Here is a 16,210-nt window from a genome sequence, read left to right as displayed (position 1 = left end):
TTACTTATAAAAAATTCCTTAAAATTTTTAATCCCCGTAAGCAGAATCACGGCGACATTGTCGCAGAATCTTGCATAATTCTTGCAGAATGATTTTTCTTTTGAAAAGTGAAAATAATTATTTTTCTTCAGAAATTTACACGTAGTATTTGAATCATGCATTTAGGTAATAACTTTTTGATGCGGTCAATTTACGCTGATAGTATTGTAAATTGATGTAATGTTTAGATTGTATTTTTGGCAGTTATTGATATTGATTTTCATGTGGATTTTAAATATCCCGATATATTTCAAACAATATGGAAAACTCGAATTGTGCATTTGAGTATATACTTTTAAAGGCAATGATTCTATTGAATTTTTGGCAGTTATTGCTATTGATTTCTCCATAGTTTTTAAATATGATATTTTTACACCATATTATTTATTACAACAGCCTATTCTCGAAACGAAGCACTCATTTGAGGAATCCGATTCGTGTGATTTCAGGGTCAATCTTTTTTCTGGCAATTACTACTGTGGATTTATTTTTTTATAAAACTGTTAATGTATCGCTATAAATATTTAAGCTAGATTTACAAAATTTTATGCAGTTTTTGCAAATAACAAAGTAATTGATACGAGTAACAAGCTTATTGCTTGATTTTCTGGCATAGGGTAAACAAAATACTTGTCTTTTTAAATAAAAATACTTGTCTATTTAAAAATTAAATTATTATCAAGGTGATAATATTTTAATTTTTGCTTTTTCATAAATGCATTACAATTTGTTATTTATGTGTTATGTTTATTACAGTAAACAAAATGAAATGTAAATTTAAGTTAATACTTTTCATAGTTTTAATAATTAAGTGAATTATATCGTATGTTTATTACTTGCAGAATTATTAGTTCTAATGAAAATACAGAAATGGCCATACTATAGTTTCGGTTCTATAAACAAAAACCTTACTTGGTGTCTAAGCACCAATTAATGGCAGAGAAGTAAAGAGACAAATGTAAAAGGGTTTAACCTATAGATGCAAAAAAACAGGTTTGAACAACTTGGTGTCTAAGCACCAATTAATAGTAGAGAAGTAAGGAGACAAATGTAAAATGGTTTAACCAATAGATGCAAAAGAACAAGTTTGAACAAAATAATAAAAAAGAGAGAACAAAAAGATGTGTGAAGGAATTTGGTGATAAAACCATGGTGCAATAGATTAAATTAGAATAAACTTTCAAATAATAAACAAAACCATAATAGAAAAAGATGGGATGCTAGAAATATCATTTACTAAATTATTAGAATTTTTCAAAATATGGAATGACTCCCAAAAGTTAAGTTCGATAGTGATGAGCAGTGTTGAACGATTTTAAAGGAAGCTTTATTGATTCATGTTTTTTTTTTTTACTTTCTTGATTTATGATTTTGAAAATATATGATAACTCAATTTTAAGTGTAAATTTTCTTAACTTAATTTTACTGGAGCCTGCTACTACAGGAGAAGAAAAAATATTGGACAATTCTGTTATTAAGGTGATTTTCAAGGAAGAGCACTTTTTTAAGTAAGTAACAGGTAAAATCTTCATGATGAATGCTAATTTTTTTCCCTCTTCTTTTCTAATGAGTAACTTGTATTTTCTTATTTATTAGGAAATATAAATCGAAAATTGAACACTTCTTCAAAGAACTTTTGGAGGAGAGTGGACAACTTGTTATTGAACATGTAAGTAATTAATGTTTATTCATCTTTCTTTCTATATTTTTATGCTCACACACAATTGCAATGCACACACATGATCGTTCGTAACACTCGTTGGAGTCGAAGGTACGAAACAGTAGTTGCAGAATAAACATAAAAAATGGATTAATGTATGGTCCCCTCTTACAGATATACAGGCCTTCCAGCTTGATTTCATACTTGAAATAAGGCAGTTTATCATTTCCTGTGGCATTTAGTCCCACTCGTATCAGCAACGCTGTTTTCATTCCCTGAAAGGTTCTCTTCTTGTGATAGTTCTCTTCTTGGGTAGCAAGTTGCAATTGCCCTCCCCAGAGTGTCCCAGACATGCTCTATGGGTCTAGGGTTGAGATCTGACTGTCCAATCCATCCGGAGAATATCCTCACTCTCTAGAAATTCGTAGACCAGAAGAGCTCTATGTGGCCTCACGTTATCGTCCATTAAAATGAACTCAGGGCCAACTGCACCCCGGAAAAAGTGAACATGATGCTCCAAGATCTCATCCCTATACCTCACACCAGTCGCAGAGCCTCTTTCAAAGACAAGGAGAGGTGTGCGACCATCCAACATGATGCCTGCCCAGATGGCGGCTCTGCCATAATGGTTGATTTCCCGGGCATTGGAGGATAGGTAGCAGGTTCCTGGTTCTCTCCACATGAGCGTACGGCGAGAATTGATGTTTAGGCTGGACTGGGACTCATAAGTGAAGAGAGCCCATTGATCCATACTCCAATCTCTATGCTCTCTGCACCATGCTGAATGAACTCTCCTGTTCGTAGAATTTAACAGGGCGCAAACAGCAGGTCTAGCAAATAAACTTCTATCATAAAGTCATTTGGAAACAGTCGACCTTGTACACGGGTTCCTATGGCTGCATACAAATCACAAGAGAAGCCCCTCTGTTACGCCTTGCAACAAAAGACAAATGGCAATCTTCTCTGGCCGTCGTGGCTCTTGGACGACCTTGCCTAAGCTTTCTCTCGATGGATCCGATATCCTGGAACTGTTTCCATAAGTTACACACCATGTTGAGCCTAAAATTGAACTCTTTACAAATCTGGACTTGAGATTGGCCTGCTTCTAGCCTCACAGCAATTCGCCACCTCATTCCATCATCTAAACATTGGTGTTTATTCATTTTTACTGTTACAATTAGAATTTAACGTATTTCTGCAAAATAATGCCAAGATATTCGTTGAGGTATGTTAATGAATGAAATGTGTCTTAACTTGCACACACTTATAAAGCCTATTTCTCTACTGGCTGCGCCTACACAAACGTGTACACTTACGTATTTGATGTACAAGATTTGCATATATGTCTAGAAGCAGTGGTTTTGCATTCAGTTCTTTTCATGAAATTCGATAAATATGCAAATTCTCTTAATTTCACCAGTGAATATATATACTAATATATTACCCTATTTTCTAGTTTAGGAGACTCCCTATTGTGTGAGACAATATAAAGACTGTTTCTAACCTTCAATTTTAAAATGAAAATAGTTGATTTGGTGTATAAATCTGCTCTTAAATTCACACGTGTTGAAAATAAAATTTTCTTTAAACTGCAAAAATGTAGAAAAATTTACATTTTTTTTCCAGATAATTTTTCCAGTAACTAACAATTAAGGTATAAAAAAAGTACGAATTTCCTATACAAGAAGTTTATTCAACATAATATGGTGAAAGTAAAATTTGCTCTTATAGTTTTAATGCAATTTACCTCAATTTGCCTCAAACTTTTCCATTAATTTTTTTTAGTTAAATTTTATCGTAATATATTTTTTATTTTAAAGCTTGTAGCAGTTTAGTGAAAATTATTGAAACAATAACAAATTTTATTTTATTATCTTCAATGGATAGCTTATTAAATTTTTTTGTGAAAAATAATAGCATTGACCTCCATATCTTTGTAGTTTAGCACACAATTTTAGGCCGAATTTGCTTTTGCGCATGACTTTTCAAATAAAAGTTCTCTACATTTGTGTTTTAATGAGTGAAAACTGTTTAATCCTGTTAAAAATTTGTTTTGAGTCCAGTATGGTTATTTTTACTACAACAATGGATATTTGTAATACCACTATGGATATTTTTTCCAGCATTGAGATCACTGTGCAGTTTGTTAGCATTCATTATGTGTCAAAAAATAGATTGTGAAGGACACTCAAAATGTTTTAGAGAGAGTTAACTTATACTTGACAAATTTTCTTTTTTTTTTTTAATTTCTTCAAAAAAATTTAAAAAATTGCCTATATAAATCAGTGTTATGATTATTATTGCTAAGAAAGGAATATTTCGCTTGGCATTAATTCATTTTCTGAAAGACATACATGTCAGATTAAAAACATAAGCTATATTGGTTCTTTTTATGATTACTAAAATTTAATATTTGTTATTTTTTTTAATCATAAATTAAGGCAAGCATTTATAAGCTTGTTTAATTTTTATTGCTTATTAACAAATAACAGCAAAATTGAGCTCTTGTTGATTTATTTTTCAGGAATTTGAAAAACATGATCATTCATTTAAAGCTCAGGGAAAGAAACATTCAGATCCAGACACGGTACCTTTGTATCCTTTTAGTTGATATATTATTTTCTTTATATTTATAGCTTTGAGTAATGAGGATAATGCTCGGTACTAATGTAATTGCTGATACAAATAGTTTTGTGTTAATAGCACAAAACAAATAGTCGTGTGTTAAAAAAAACTATTAGTAACCGTAATTATGTGTCAGTATCAAAATCTTGCCACTGTTTAAAAGTTATTGTACTTATTTCAATATAGTATATTGTGCCTTCATAAATTGAATTTGTTTTTGGTTAAAGATATTTAATACAATGTATTTGCCGATCCAGAATTGCCTGATCCAGAGATTGCCTGATAACCAGGGTTGGGTTTTTGACGTCAAAAAGTGGTTTTTGACATGACAAGGGTATAATACTGGTTTAAACCGTCAAAAACCCGTCAAAAATGTCAAAAACTAAAGTTTGCCAAAAAAATATATAAACTTCAAAACTACCAACAGTTGCCATGCATTATATTGAAATTTAATTATACTATAGGTAATCAGCAGGTTTTAAAATATTTTTTAATTAAAATTAAGGTAAAATAACAGATTTAAAATCTCAGAAATTTATATTCAAATGCATGTGCAGAAAAATTTTGCACAAAATTTTTTTAAATATTTATATTTTGAAAAAAAATTTTTTTTTTTTGATACTTAAGAAAATTATAAGTTTATTACTATGCATTTTTGACATATAAGGAACATATAACTAATATTTATAAGGAACTTACAAGTTATGTTGTATAAATACTAACTTGATACAAGTGTATGAAAAAAAAATTTAATGTTATACCGAATATCTTTATTATCCAGTATGTTAATTTGAATTTAAAAGTAGTTATATTTGTGAATAATGATAAATATAATTCATATTGTTTATTATATTTATTTATAATTATTACACTTATCATTTTAAAACAATTTTCACCTCTTAATTTTTTTCCCCCACTTGTATTAAGAATACAAATAATGCATATCTTGAAAGCAAGAAGTAATTATTCAACAGCTGAATATTTAGATATTCAACAAAACTATGTATATAGTATTCAGCAAATTGAAATTCACAAGTATTTGGATAAACTAAATTTTCAGCATAGTAAATGAATAGGCTGAATATACTGTAAATCGACACTAACTACTCTGTGTATTTAACAGAAAGCACTTAAATTTGTATTGTCCTATGTTAAAAAGATTATTAAGAAGATTTAAAAAAATATTAAAAAGATTTTTCTTTAAAAGATGTCTAATGTACAAAATTGCTAATGTTTATCTTTAAAAATGTCTAATTTTTAGTATAATCTATACTATACACTAAATTTGGTTATAAATAAATTTCTTAATAATATCACTGCAGATTTTCAATAACACATGAAAATGAATACATAATATTACAAAAGATGTGAGCTTTCAAAAGTACAAGATTTTGGTTACTATTCAAAATATAAGTGCTTCTTCAAAATTTTAAATTTATTTTTTCTAGAACATATTTAGAAACACTATCCTTTATAAAAAATATATAAATTTTATGTATTAATTAAATTTCACATATGAATATAGGTTTTTGACATTTTCGACATTTTTGACAGTGAGGTTTTTGACGTGACGGTTTAAACCATGGTTTAAACTGTCACATGTCAAAAACCTGCCAACCCTGCTGATAACATAAACCTCTTTGGAGGTTACACTTTGATGATTTCAAAAATCATTAATAGTTTTTATTTAATACCATCATATGGAAGGCAGCGTTTTTTTAAATGGTTTGTTCATAGTTTTAAGTGCTCAAATTAATTTATGCTCCTTCAATTATGAAATATCAAATTTATAATATATTTGAAATAGGCTCACAGTTTCATGGACATGGACCAGGTGTTTTCATTGTGTAAATCAAAATGTTATTTTATATTTCTTTTATTTAAATTAAGAGAAGAAATTAAAATCTAAATTTAATTTGAAGTTTAAGAAATTTTAATAGTTGATACAAAATATTTTCTTTGACATTATACAATCTTTAAATTGTCCTTATAAGACATTGTGTGTAGCATTTTCAAAAAGTACCTCATTTTCCCTTTTCCACAATGATCTATTTTATTTTTTTTATTACCACGTGGCTTTTCGCCATGAATCATACAAAAAGTGAGTTTTCCGCATTGTTCCATTCAACAATTTCACAATTCATTCAACCGCAATCAATTTTGGCGTACTGTCGGTCCATAGCTTATTGAAGCGCCAATCATTTTATACATTTGATGAAATGCTTGTAAAATAATAAAATAAAGAGTCTGTTTTTTGCATATACTGAGATTGATTCGATGGGAAGAATTCTTGCTATTTTATGTGCAACACTGCTGCATTTTGCAAAAGATTTTCCATTTTAGGCTTCCTTCTTCGCCCTCTCATTTGGAGTCTCTTGAATCTTTGCTACTTATAAAGACCAACTAAACATCCCCAAATTTTTTTCCCTAAAAGCAAAAGATAATTTTATTTCTCTTGTTAATTTCATTGTTGGTGAAGCGCCATCGTCTTCGTCACTGGTAAGCCAATAGCCTCTTTCTCTTTTTTCAATTTATAGATCAATACCATAATCCTTAACTTTGACCTGAGGACTATTCACTAATTATGTATTTTCTCATAGGTTCAGAGTCTCATAGGTCAATGATCACAAAGCTTCCTTATCTCAAAATTTCCACCTCTCTTATATTCATTTAATTTAACAGAGATAATTAATTTAAATTTTTAATTGTAGTTTTTTTTACCTCAGGGATCGTCCTATAATTGCCTAAAATTTTTTAAACTTTTATTGTATTGTATTACTTTTTTTTACTTATTATTTTTTATTATTGTATTATTACTTTTAAAATTTTCAATGCACTAAAGTTGTTTTATTAAAAGACTCAATAAAAAGTCAATGTTTAGAGGCAAGATTTAAAAAAAAATTTTAAGTTAGGGGCTTTCTCTATTTTAAATGCAGCAAAAACTCTTACATTATTCAGATTTGTCATTCCAAAAAACTTTAATACATCTCTTAATGATTCGATTTAAAAACAATTGAAATAAAAAATTCAGTTATCTCAGATTTATTAAATATTATGAATGTAGGGACCATATAATAATTTACGTCTGACAAAAATGCTTAGCTTGAATACTCATTGTATTTACATTTCAAAATTGTTGATTTTTTAAAAAATTATTTCATTAAAGAAATACTCAACCAAGTTTTATGCCATTTGTCAATACTAACAAGCCTTTTTTAAGGCACCATTTTGTACACTGGGAGTCTTCAGCCGGCTGAACTCACGACCTCTTGGACATGTTAAACAAATTTTCATAAAAAATTCAATTGGGACAATTCACTAATTTACATTAGAATTATGAATTTATTAAAGTTTTCTTAGTTTGCTTAATTCTTTACATAATCTTTGTAAATTCAGTATGATCGATACTATTAATATTGTTAATGTTTTATTGAATATGCTTTTATAAATAACTTTTATTTAAATCTAATAATACACTCAATAACTTTTTTAAATAATAGTTAAACTAATTATAATTTTGAAATAAAAATAATTTGTTACATAATTAAAGTAATCATTAATTGGAAAAGTCGAATGAGCCTCTCAATAATGATTATATTTAAAATTGTGCATAAATTGTTTTTATGCTTTGCTAATATAATCAAGAAAACATTTTTTGTCAGAAATTTTTTATTATTTTTTTATTATGATAATGTAAAGCCTTCGGTAATTATTTTGTTTATATATATATATATATATATATTTGAAGAACACTTTTACAAATGGGGAAAAAATTTCTTATTAGTGCCCATATCCTAATTAGAATTTTTTCTTGGAAAAAATGCTTAAAATGTACTTATTTTTTGCTGAAAAATTTGGCTACTCCACTGATAGATATGACTAAATTTTTTCTTAATTGCATTAAGTTATTCATCATCTTACGATGATATACTTCATCAGCCTGAGCCTAAACTGGAAAAAAAAGAAGAAACAAAAGGGTAAATTATTATTATTTGTGTGTAATTATTTATGTAGTGTACAGTTTGCAGAAACAAATATGAAGGTATAACCTTAATAACCTTTATTTATTGACAGTTTTATCACATTGTAAGATGCAATCTTAATAGTTTGAGAGTCTGACTAATTAATTATTTATAAATTTATTCAGATCATATTTTAATTTATGAAAGGAGACGCGGAAATATGTTTTCTTTGAATAAAAATTTTTTTCCTGTGAATTAAGATTTAAAAATCTTAAAATATGGAACACAGATACAATCTAAAAAATATGGTCCCAATAGTTTAGTCATGAGAGCTGTTGACACTTTAATGTTTATTTAAATTTCTTATTTCACTTGATCGCTGGATCGTTTAGGTTTTCAAGCAAATAAAAAAAAATTTCTTGCAATCAAAAAACTTGTTCTCCCAAAATTAATGATCTATAAAATATTTATGTATAATTAATTATGTATAATTAATTATGTATTAATTTGTGTTTCTTTTTGTTGAAAAATTTTGAATTGTTAAGTCTACAAATTTCAATTTATAAGCAATTTTAAAATACAAAATTTAAACAAAACTTGTGAATTAGATTCTGAGTGACAAAAGACTTAATTTTAAAATTTTTATTTTGCAAGAACTTTTCGACTGATTTCTTGCATATATAAATAACTGCATGCAGTAAAGAACAATTTGTTTGCCTTAAAAGAACTTCTATAAAATCATGTATAATTAAAAATTTAAGAAACAAATATGAAAAGATTGTAGTACCAGTAGTATAAAGACAATGTTACATAAAATATTTTATTTAAAGTTCAAAATTAAATATTTATTTTTAAGGTTAGCAAAGAAATTATTTTTATTGCATATCTTGAATACTTATGCATTTAGTATTTCATACTATTTCTGTTCATCCTGTTTAGTTGTGTATGAAATGAATAGTATTGTGTCAAAATGAAATGTTTTACTCTTACATTAAAAGTAAAATACAACAACATTAAATTTACAAAATTTTGAAAGATTTTTTTTTTATGTTATTCACTTTTAGTAATTCTCAAAAATTTATTTAGGCCTCAAGCAATGACCTGTTTTAATTGTTTGGGCAATCATCATATGAAAGATTGTCAAGAAAAAATTGATCGTCAGAGGGTTAATGCTAATAAAAAAGACCTCATGCTTTCTACTAGCTCCAGGTAATTGTTTTACATAATTATCTGGTTAATGTCTAGACATCTGTTTAATAATAATTTTAAAAAATCCTGTTCAGAAAAATTAAAGTAATTTATTTTAATATTTCCTAGCCGATATCACATTGAAGAAAAAAGGAATGCAATTCTACCTGGATGCCCTAGGTAATTATATTCACTGTTTTAGTTAGTATTCAAATTATTTTAAAACGGTTCTTACTTTTTTTACATTTGTTTGTAAAATTGACACTATTCAATTTTAGAGTTAAGGATCCTTTTCAGATAGAGAAAAGATTCTACTTTCTCCGTGTTAACCAGGAGAGAATTATATGAATGTAATATTTTTATTCACTAAGAAGCTAAAGAATGTTTTAGGATATTCTTGTTTAATTTTAATCCTTTAAATGTCAGTGATCTCTATAAATATTTGGACTATAACATGGCAAATATCCCGAAAATCATAACGGGGGCATGAAAGTTTTGTCACGTCCCTTAGAATGCATAATTCTCTAGTATTCAGGGATGAGATTCTTCCGCGGATTCGCGGATTTCCGCTTTTTTTCAGATTTTTCCATTTTTCCCACTAATTTCCGCTGAAATTGTTTTTTGCACAAGTTAAAATATTTTATGAGGAATTTAATTTTTCGCGGAGCGAAATTATTGAAGTCCTTATTCCTCCCTCTGAAGTTTCTCTAAAAATCATTTCCTTGGGATAAAACTGGTTGACCTTTCTTTATTCAGAGATGAGATTTTTTTTTGTCTCTCGAATTTCAGCTTTTTTATCAAAAACTCCGATTCTCTGAAAGTTTCGTTTTTTTTATAAATATCCCGCTTTTTTTTTTTTTTAAATTCAGTCGTTGAAGTAAAATAATTATATTTATTTACGATTTTCAAAAATAAACAGAAAATTCAATCTACGCCCTAGCTGCTAATCCTTCCGCATTTTTACTTATATTAACTATTTTCTCCGATTTCACGCGCAGAAAATATGATTTTCCGTATTTTTTATCCGTCGGCTGGATAGCTCTTATTTTCGTAATTCAGACGTCGCTGCTTCTTGTATTCTGGCATGAAAACAAAAACAAAAAAAAAGAAGAAACAAAGGGGAAAAAAAGAGAACAAAAATAGAGGTGTATTTGCTGTGAAAATATTTATTTGCTCATTCAATTAATTTTGTAAATTTTTATTTATTATGTCTAAACAAAAACAATACAAACAAGCCTATTAGAAATCCCAAGTCCAGACTCTGCAAATATCTTGATTTTTATTCACGCGATTTTAATATCAATCATCGATTTTCGTATTTACCTGATTTAAAAGTTGCGCATTGCGATTCTTATTTACGAGATTTAAAAATCCAGTATCGTGTTTTGTATTTATGCATTTTTCAAATCGCGATTTCATTATCAAACCTCGATTTTCGTATTTACCTGATTTAAAAGTTGAACGTTGCGGTTCTTATTCAGGCGATTTAAATATTGTACATTACGATTTTTACTTACGAGATTTAAAAAATCAATATCGCGATTTGTATTTACGAGCTTTTAAAACCCTATGTAGCAACTCACGCGAGCTTAAAATCCAATGTCGTGATTCGTTTTTGCGGTAGTAATTTCGCTCGATTTAAAAATTATGCATCGTGATCTAAAAATTAAAAAATCATGATTTGTATTTTCGCCTTTTTTAAATTCGATGTAGATTTTCATATTTACGTGATTTAAAAGCCTCATATCGGGATTTATAATCACATGGTTTACAATTACAAGTTTAAAAATCGCACTTTTTTTTATCAAATTTTTGTTTTTATTTATATATATATATATATATATATATATATATATATATATATATATATATATATATATATATATATATATATATATATATATATATATATATATATATCTTTTTTCTTGGATTTCCTCTTTTTTACTTTCTGACTACTCTCATCCCTGAGTATTAAAAAAGAGCTTTCGAACCAAACTTAGAAAAAAGTATTGGCAAATTTTTGATATACGTGAACAGCTTTGTGAAGGAAGAAAGTAGTGACATTTTAATGAATTTGAGTAAATGAACTTCAAAGTTTATATGTTCTTCATTTTGGTTACTTCCCTCAATCTTTATGTTTTTAGTATGTTTGTAAAAACACAACCCATAACATTTTTGAAAGTAAATTTATTTGACTCTAACTTTTTTTATAGAAGAGAATTTTTAACGATATTTTTGCACAGTATCTGCTTGTTTTCATGGTGGATTTTTAATGTTTTTCAGTGAATATAGTTTTGTTTGAAAAGTTTAAATAAATATATCTATATTTAAAGTTATATTCGCAAAATAAAATTGTGGCAAGCTCAATTCGGAACAAACTGGCATCAAGTTTTATCTAACCTTGTTATTTTAAAAACTCTTAAGAGGTACAGCGTGAGCTCAGCATTTTTGGAGTAAAAGTTTCGCCGATATTTATTACTGGAATTGGTGTGAATTCCGTAATAATTGATAATGGTAAAATGTTGTGTCATTTTGTTACATCAAAGACTGAATAAAGGCATTTTTATTAGCTTTTTTAATACAAAAAATATCTATAGTTGTTGCAGGTCATTAATTATTTTTAATTTTTTCATTTGAAATTATCAGTTTAATGCAACAACAGAAATTAAATTTTAATTTTTAATTTTTTTTTTATCTCTTTGGATATTTTTTCTAACATGGTAAACTGCACAATCATGATTAGTTTCAAGACTCATTTTTCCTCATAATTAAGGTCACCAGTGCCAATTAAAAAGTGGACAGCCAATCAGAACTCAGTGGACATGCAGCTTTTTTCATTTTCAACTTCTCAGCCTTGAATTTAAAAAAAAGAAGAGAACACATTTTTAAATAACCAGGCCACATTCACCATAAAGATGAATTTTAAGCTAATCTAATCAGTATTTGTGTGAAATGGAGATGAAAACCCCCCAAACCTCTCATTGTTAGGATGGATCTCCGATCTATTTTTACAAGATAATAATTTGTATCAACATTGTTCTCTCTGCAATCAGAGAACAGAATAAAAGTTTTCCATCTAATTCTGATTCGTTCATATGTAGACTTAATCAGTTTCTCCTGAGTTATGCTGATTTTTATGGAGAAGTTGCATCAATTTTGCCAAATATATAAAGAGTATACTTAACACTTAAACTGTAGCGCTTAATATTTTAAGTGTGCACATGGATCTTATTAAATATTGGTAATGAGCCTTTTGTTTTTTCTGATTTGAAAATAATAATTAGATAAAGAGAAAAAGTTTTTGATAATACGTATTCCTGATGTTAATTGGTGCTGTTTTAATTAATACTATATACACTAATATAGGTATCAATACCTATTATAGGTATTGGGGAAATGGGTTTTTTATAGTCCACCAAATAGAATAAGTACCAGAGAAAATTATTGATTATTGTAATTTTTAACTATAAGGAGTTGGCGTTGAGCAATAGCGTAATCGCCAATTGATAATAAAAATCGTTAATATTTATTTTGATAGGATAAACTAGTAAAAGCAAGTTTTTCTACATGTTTTGTTACAAGTTAATATAAAATTAGGACAATGCATTAATTTAATTCTCCGTAGGTTTGCATAAATGAATTAGAATGAGGGGTCTGTATGAAGGGAACCTTTTAGTTTGTTATTATCATTTTAAAACGTCTTATTTTTATCAATCTTTTCTCATTGTAGTACTAACCTGCGAGATGCTCTCAGTTTAAGGGATAATCAGCTCCCACCCTACATCTATGCCATGAGAGTGATTGGATATCCTCCTGGATGGATGATAGAAGCTGAACATGAGACATCTGGGTTATCTTTGTATAATGATTCACTTGATAAAAGTAATTTCTATTATTTATTTATTGTATTTTTTGGTGTAAATTTTGAATTTATTTATTAGAAATGCACGAAAAAAGTCAGAATAATCTTAAACCATTTCTTAATCCTCCATCTTTACATGAACATAATAGCATGAATTCTTCATCAAAGAAAGCTTTTATTTATTTATTTTATAATTTTAGTATATTATTGTTTTTTTAAAATTGCTTTAAATTTATCAAAATATAATTTTGCTACTTATAAATGGAAATTTATTCACAAATATATGAATACACAGTAACTTAAATTATGGCTCTTTTATTTAAAACTAGTAAAGCATTTATTTACTAGACAATACATCCCAAGTGGCCGTCATTAAAAAAAAAAATTTACTAGAAGCTATTTATTTGTATGTCTTAACTAATTTATACTTTTTGTTTTGTTATTAATCATTTATTAAACTATAAGTTAAGTGGAAAATGTTTGGTTTGTAAAATTTTATTAACACTGCCTCTGTTTCTTGATCCATATCTATCGACAAAAAAAATATAACAAAATATGTGATAGTAGAAGAGCTTTTATTTTCTACAGAAATTTTAAATAAATTTAGAACATGATTTAATTAAAAAAATATATATAATTATTAATCAGGTTTCATTTAGGATTTACTGAGAGATTGCATATCTACTTTTTTTTTAGAATTATTTAATTTTATCTTTACGTGTAGTAACATAACTTTGCAATGTGTAACCTGGCAAAAATAATTGGGTAATTATGACCATGGTCTATTGAAATATTTTTTTTTGTTTTTTGAAGTTAAATTTATTCACATAAGCACTGGAAAACTATAAAAACAAAATTGGTTATTATAAATATTTGTCTCGCACAATTTTTTAATAAAATTGAAACTCTTTACCTTTGGCATCAAAAATTATTAATGTGTTAGTATAATTTATGTAATCCAATCAAAGAATGAAATTGATTTAAACAAATTAAAAAAACGGCAAAATAGGAAAATAAAATTAAAAATAATAAGTCAAAATAGAAAAGTGCTAAAAGCAGCTAAAACCAAGATATAGCAATTTATATTTTATTTTGATTTGGTTTTTCTAACTGTAATTTTATCTTTATTTTTCTTATGTGTGGATGTTTCATTATTAGTTTTTTCTCTGTGTAGTTTTGACTTGCGTTTGTGTATCATTAAATTTTCATTGCATTTACATTTCAATCTTTGAATTTTTGATTGCTTTTTCTTATTTAATTTATCCATTATGGGGCCTCAGGACACAGTCAGTTTTTGGTATTACCACTGACGACAGAAAGGCTCTTGTATGTTAGCAAGCAGTGTCCCCCCCCCCCAATAAAATACTGTTTTTGCTAATGTACATGTCTTTAGAAATTCTTTCTTTGCTTGATTTGTGTTTCTAACTTTCTAAAGTGTATAATTTAAGTAAAACCTTCCCACAAGAACCCATTGTGGGCCAGGGAGGTCATGGAGATGAAGGCTCTGCATTTTTGTGATCAAAGGCTTGTTTGTGGCATTGTGGTTAGCACTGGGCACTGACCATCTTCCCAACCTCCCCACTTGCCTTCCCAGACAAACTGGGTGGACTCCAAGCTGACCCAGGGGATTGAACTCAAGTTCTTCATAATGACTGTCCAGTGCTTTAATCACTGGGTCATCGTGGCTAGTTATTATAATATATATAATTCAATTGATTTATTTCAATTTGGTGATAAATAGAAAGTACTTGATTCAAAGCAACTTAAGTCTTATTTTAAACTTTTAACAACTAATATATCAGTTTCACATAAACAAATTTCAATCTTTCCTTTTTAATCAAATTTCATATATAGATTTACTTATTTTGATAAAATTAGTTAGCTTTTGACATATCATTGAACACAAAGAAATTGACATACTTAAAATAAATGGAATATTATTGCAAAAATTACTACAATTGATATGATAATTAGTAAAAAAGCTCTTTTTTATAATTTCACTCTCAATTAACTTATCTACAATGTCAACATTCATCTATGAAAAGTTTCCCCTTCATAGAATTGAGTTAACATGTCTTATATGCTAGTGGATTGTAATTGTATTTTTGTAGTGGTAGACACACTACACACACTGTTATCAATAGTTTTTATTGCAGTTGCTGAAAACTAACATGCCTTGTTAAATCATTACATACCTTCAACACTACCAAATTATGTCGTGAAGTTTTGAATTTAATAATCTTAAAAATATATTCTTTTGAAAAAGTTAATAAGTTTATTGGGTTATGTATCATTCTAATCAAAGAAATATTATTTTGCGAACAACATGTTTAAAGTAATGTTTTAAAAATGTTTTCTATATTGTATACTTTTATATATTTTAAAATCTTTGAAATATAATTTTCTCAGGTTGCATTGAAAAATTAATGTAATTTTCTTAGTTTATTAATTTTATGAAGATATTTATTTTAAATGTCTTTGACTCTATAATATATTTTATGATATTAATTATTTTGTCATCAAGAACTATGCTTAACCCTAAAAGAGTTTAAGAATTTGAGATGATGTATGTATTCATATTTATTTTATTTTTATTGCTTTATTTTTACTATATTTAATTTGTCATATTTTCTAGGTATTTCTGAAATTAATTCCTCGAAAATGACAAGAGAGGAAAGTGAGTGACATTTTATTGTTTATTATTACTATTTTCCTACATTAAATATTTATCACTTGTTTTTTTTTTATTTTTTATTCCATATGCTGATTTTGATCTTACACTTCTTATACCTCACATTTTAGTTTTGTTGTATAATTTTTTTTTCTTTATTAAGAAAACATTTTTAGCCTTTGGATATATCTTTTACATAC

The 16,210-nt window shown here is 27.5% G+C and overlaps 1 protein-coding gene across 3 annotated transcripts in view; it reads left to right on the top strand.

The window, feature by feature from the left end:
- The window catches only part of LOC107437780 (zinc finger CCHC domain-containing protein 8), a 36,470-nt gene that overhangs the window by 11,244 nt on the left and 9,016 nt on the right, over window positions 1–16,210 (top strand). For all 3 annotated transcript variants that reach the window (XM_043048931.3, XM_071178672.2, XM_043048932.3), the window contains exons 3-10: window positions 1,466–1,547; window positions 1,636–1,708; window positions 4,224–4,294; window positions 8,230–8,301; window positions 9,373–9,495; window positions 9,604–9,654; window positions 13,208–13,359; window positions 15,975–16,016. In XM_043048931.3, the coding sequence (XP_042904865.2) occupies window positions 1,466–1,547; window positions 1,636–1,708; window positions 4,224–4,294; window positions 8,230–8,301; window positions 9,373–9,495; window positions 9,604–9,654; window positions 13,208–13,359; window positions 15,975–16,016 (666 nt within the window). The remainder of the gene's footprint in view (window positions 1–1,465; window positions 1,548–1,635; window positions 1,709–4,223; window positions 4,295–8,229; window positions 8,302–9,372; window positions 9,496–9,603; window positions 9,655–13,207; window positions 13,360–15,974; window positions 16,017–16,210) is intronic.

This window comes from Parasteatoda tepidariorum, chromosome 6 (assembly GCF_982258835.1).
Source record: "Parasteatoda tepidariorum strain Cologne lab strain chromosome 6, Ptep-v5.0, whole genome shotgun sequence".
Classification (NCBI taxonomy): Eukaryota; Metazoa; Arthropoda; class Arachnida; order Araneae; family Theridiidae; genus Parasteatoda; species Parasteatoda tepidariorum.
Note: the sequence above shows the minus strand (reverse complement) of the source record. Positions and strands in the feature narration are given on the sequence as shown.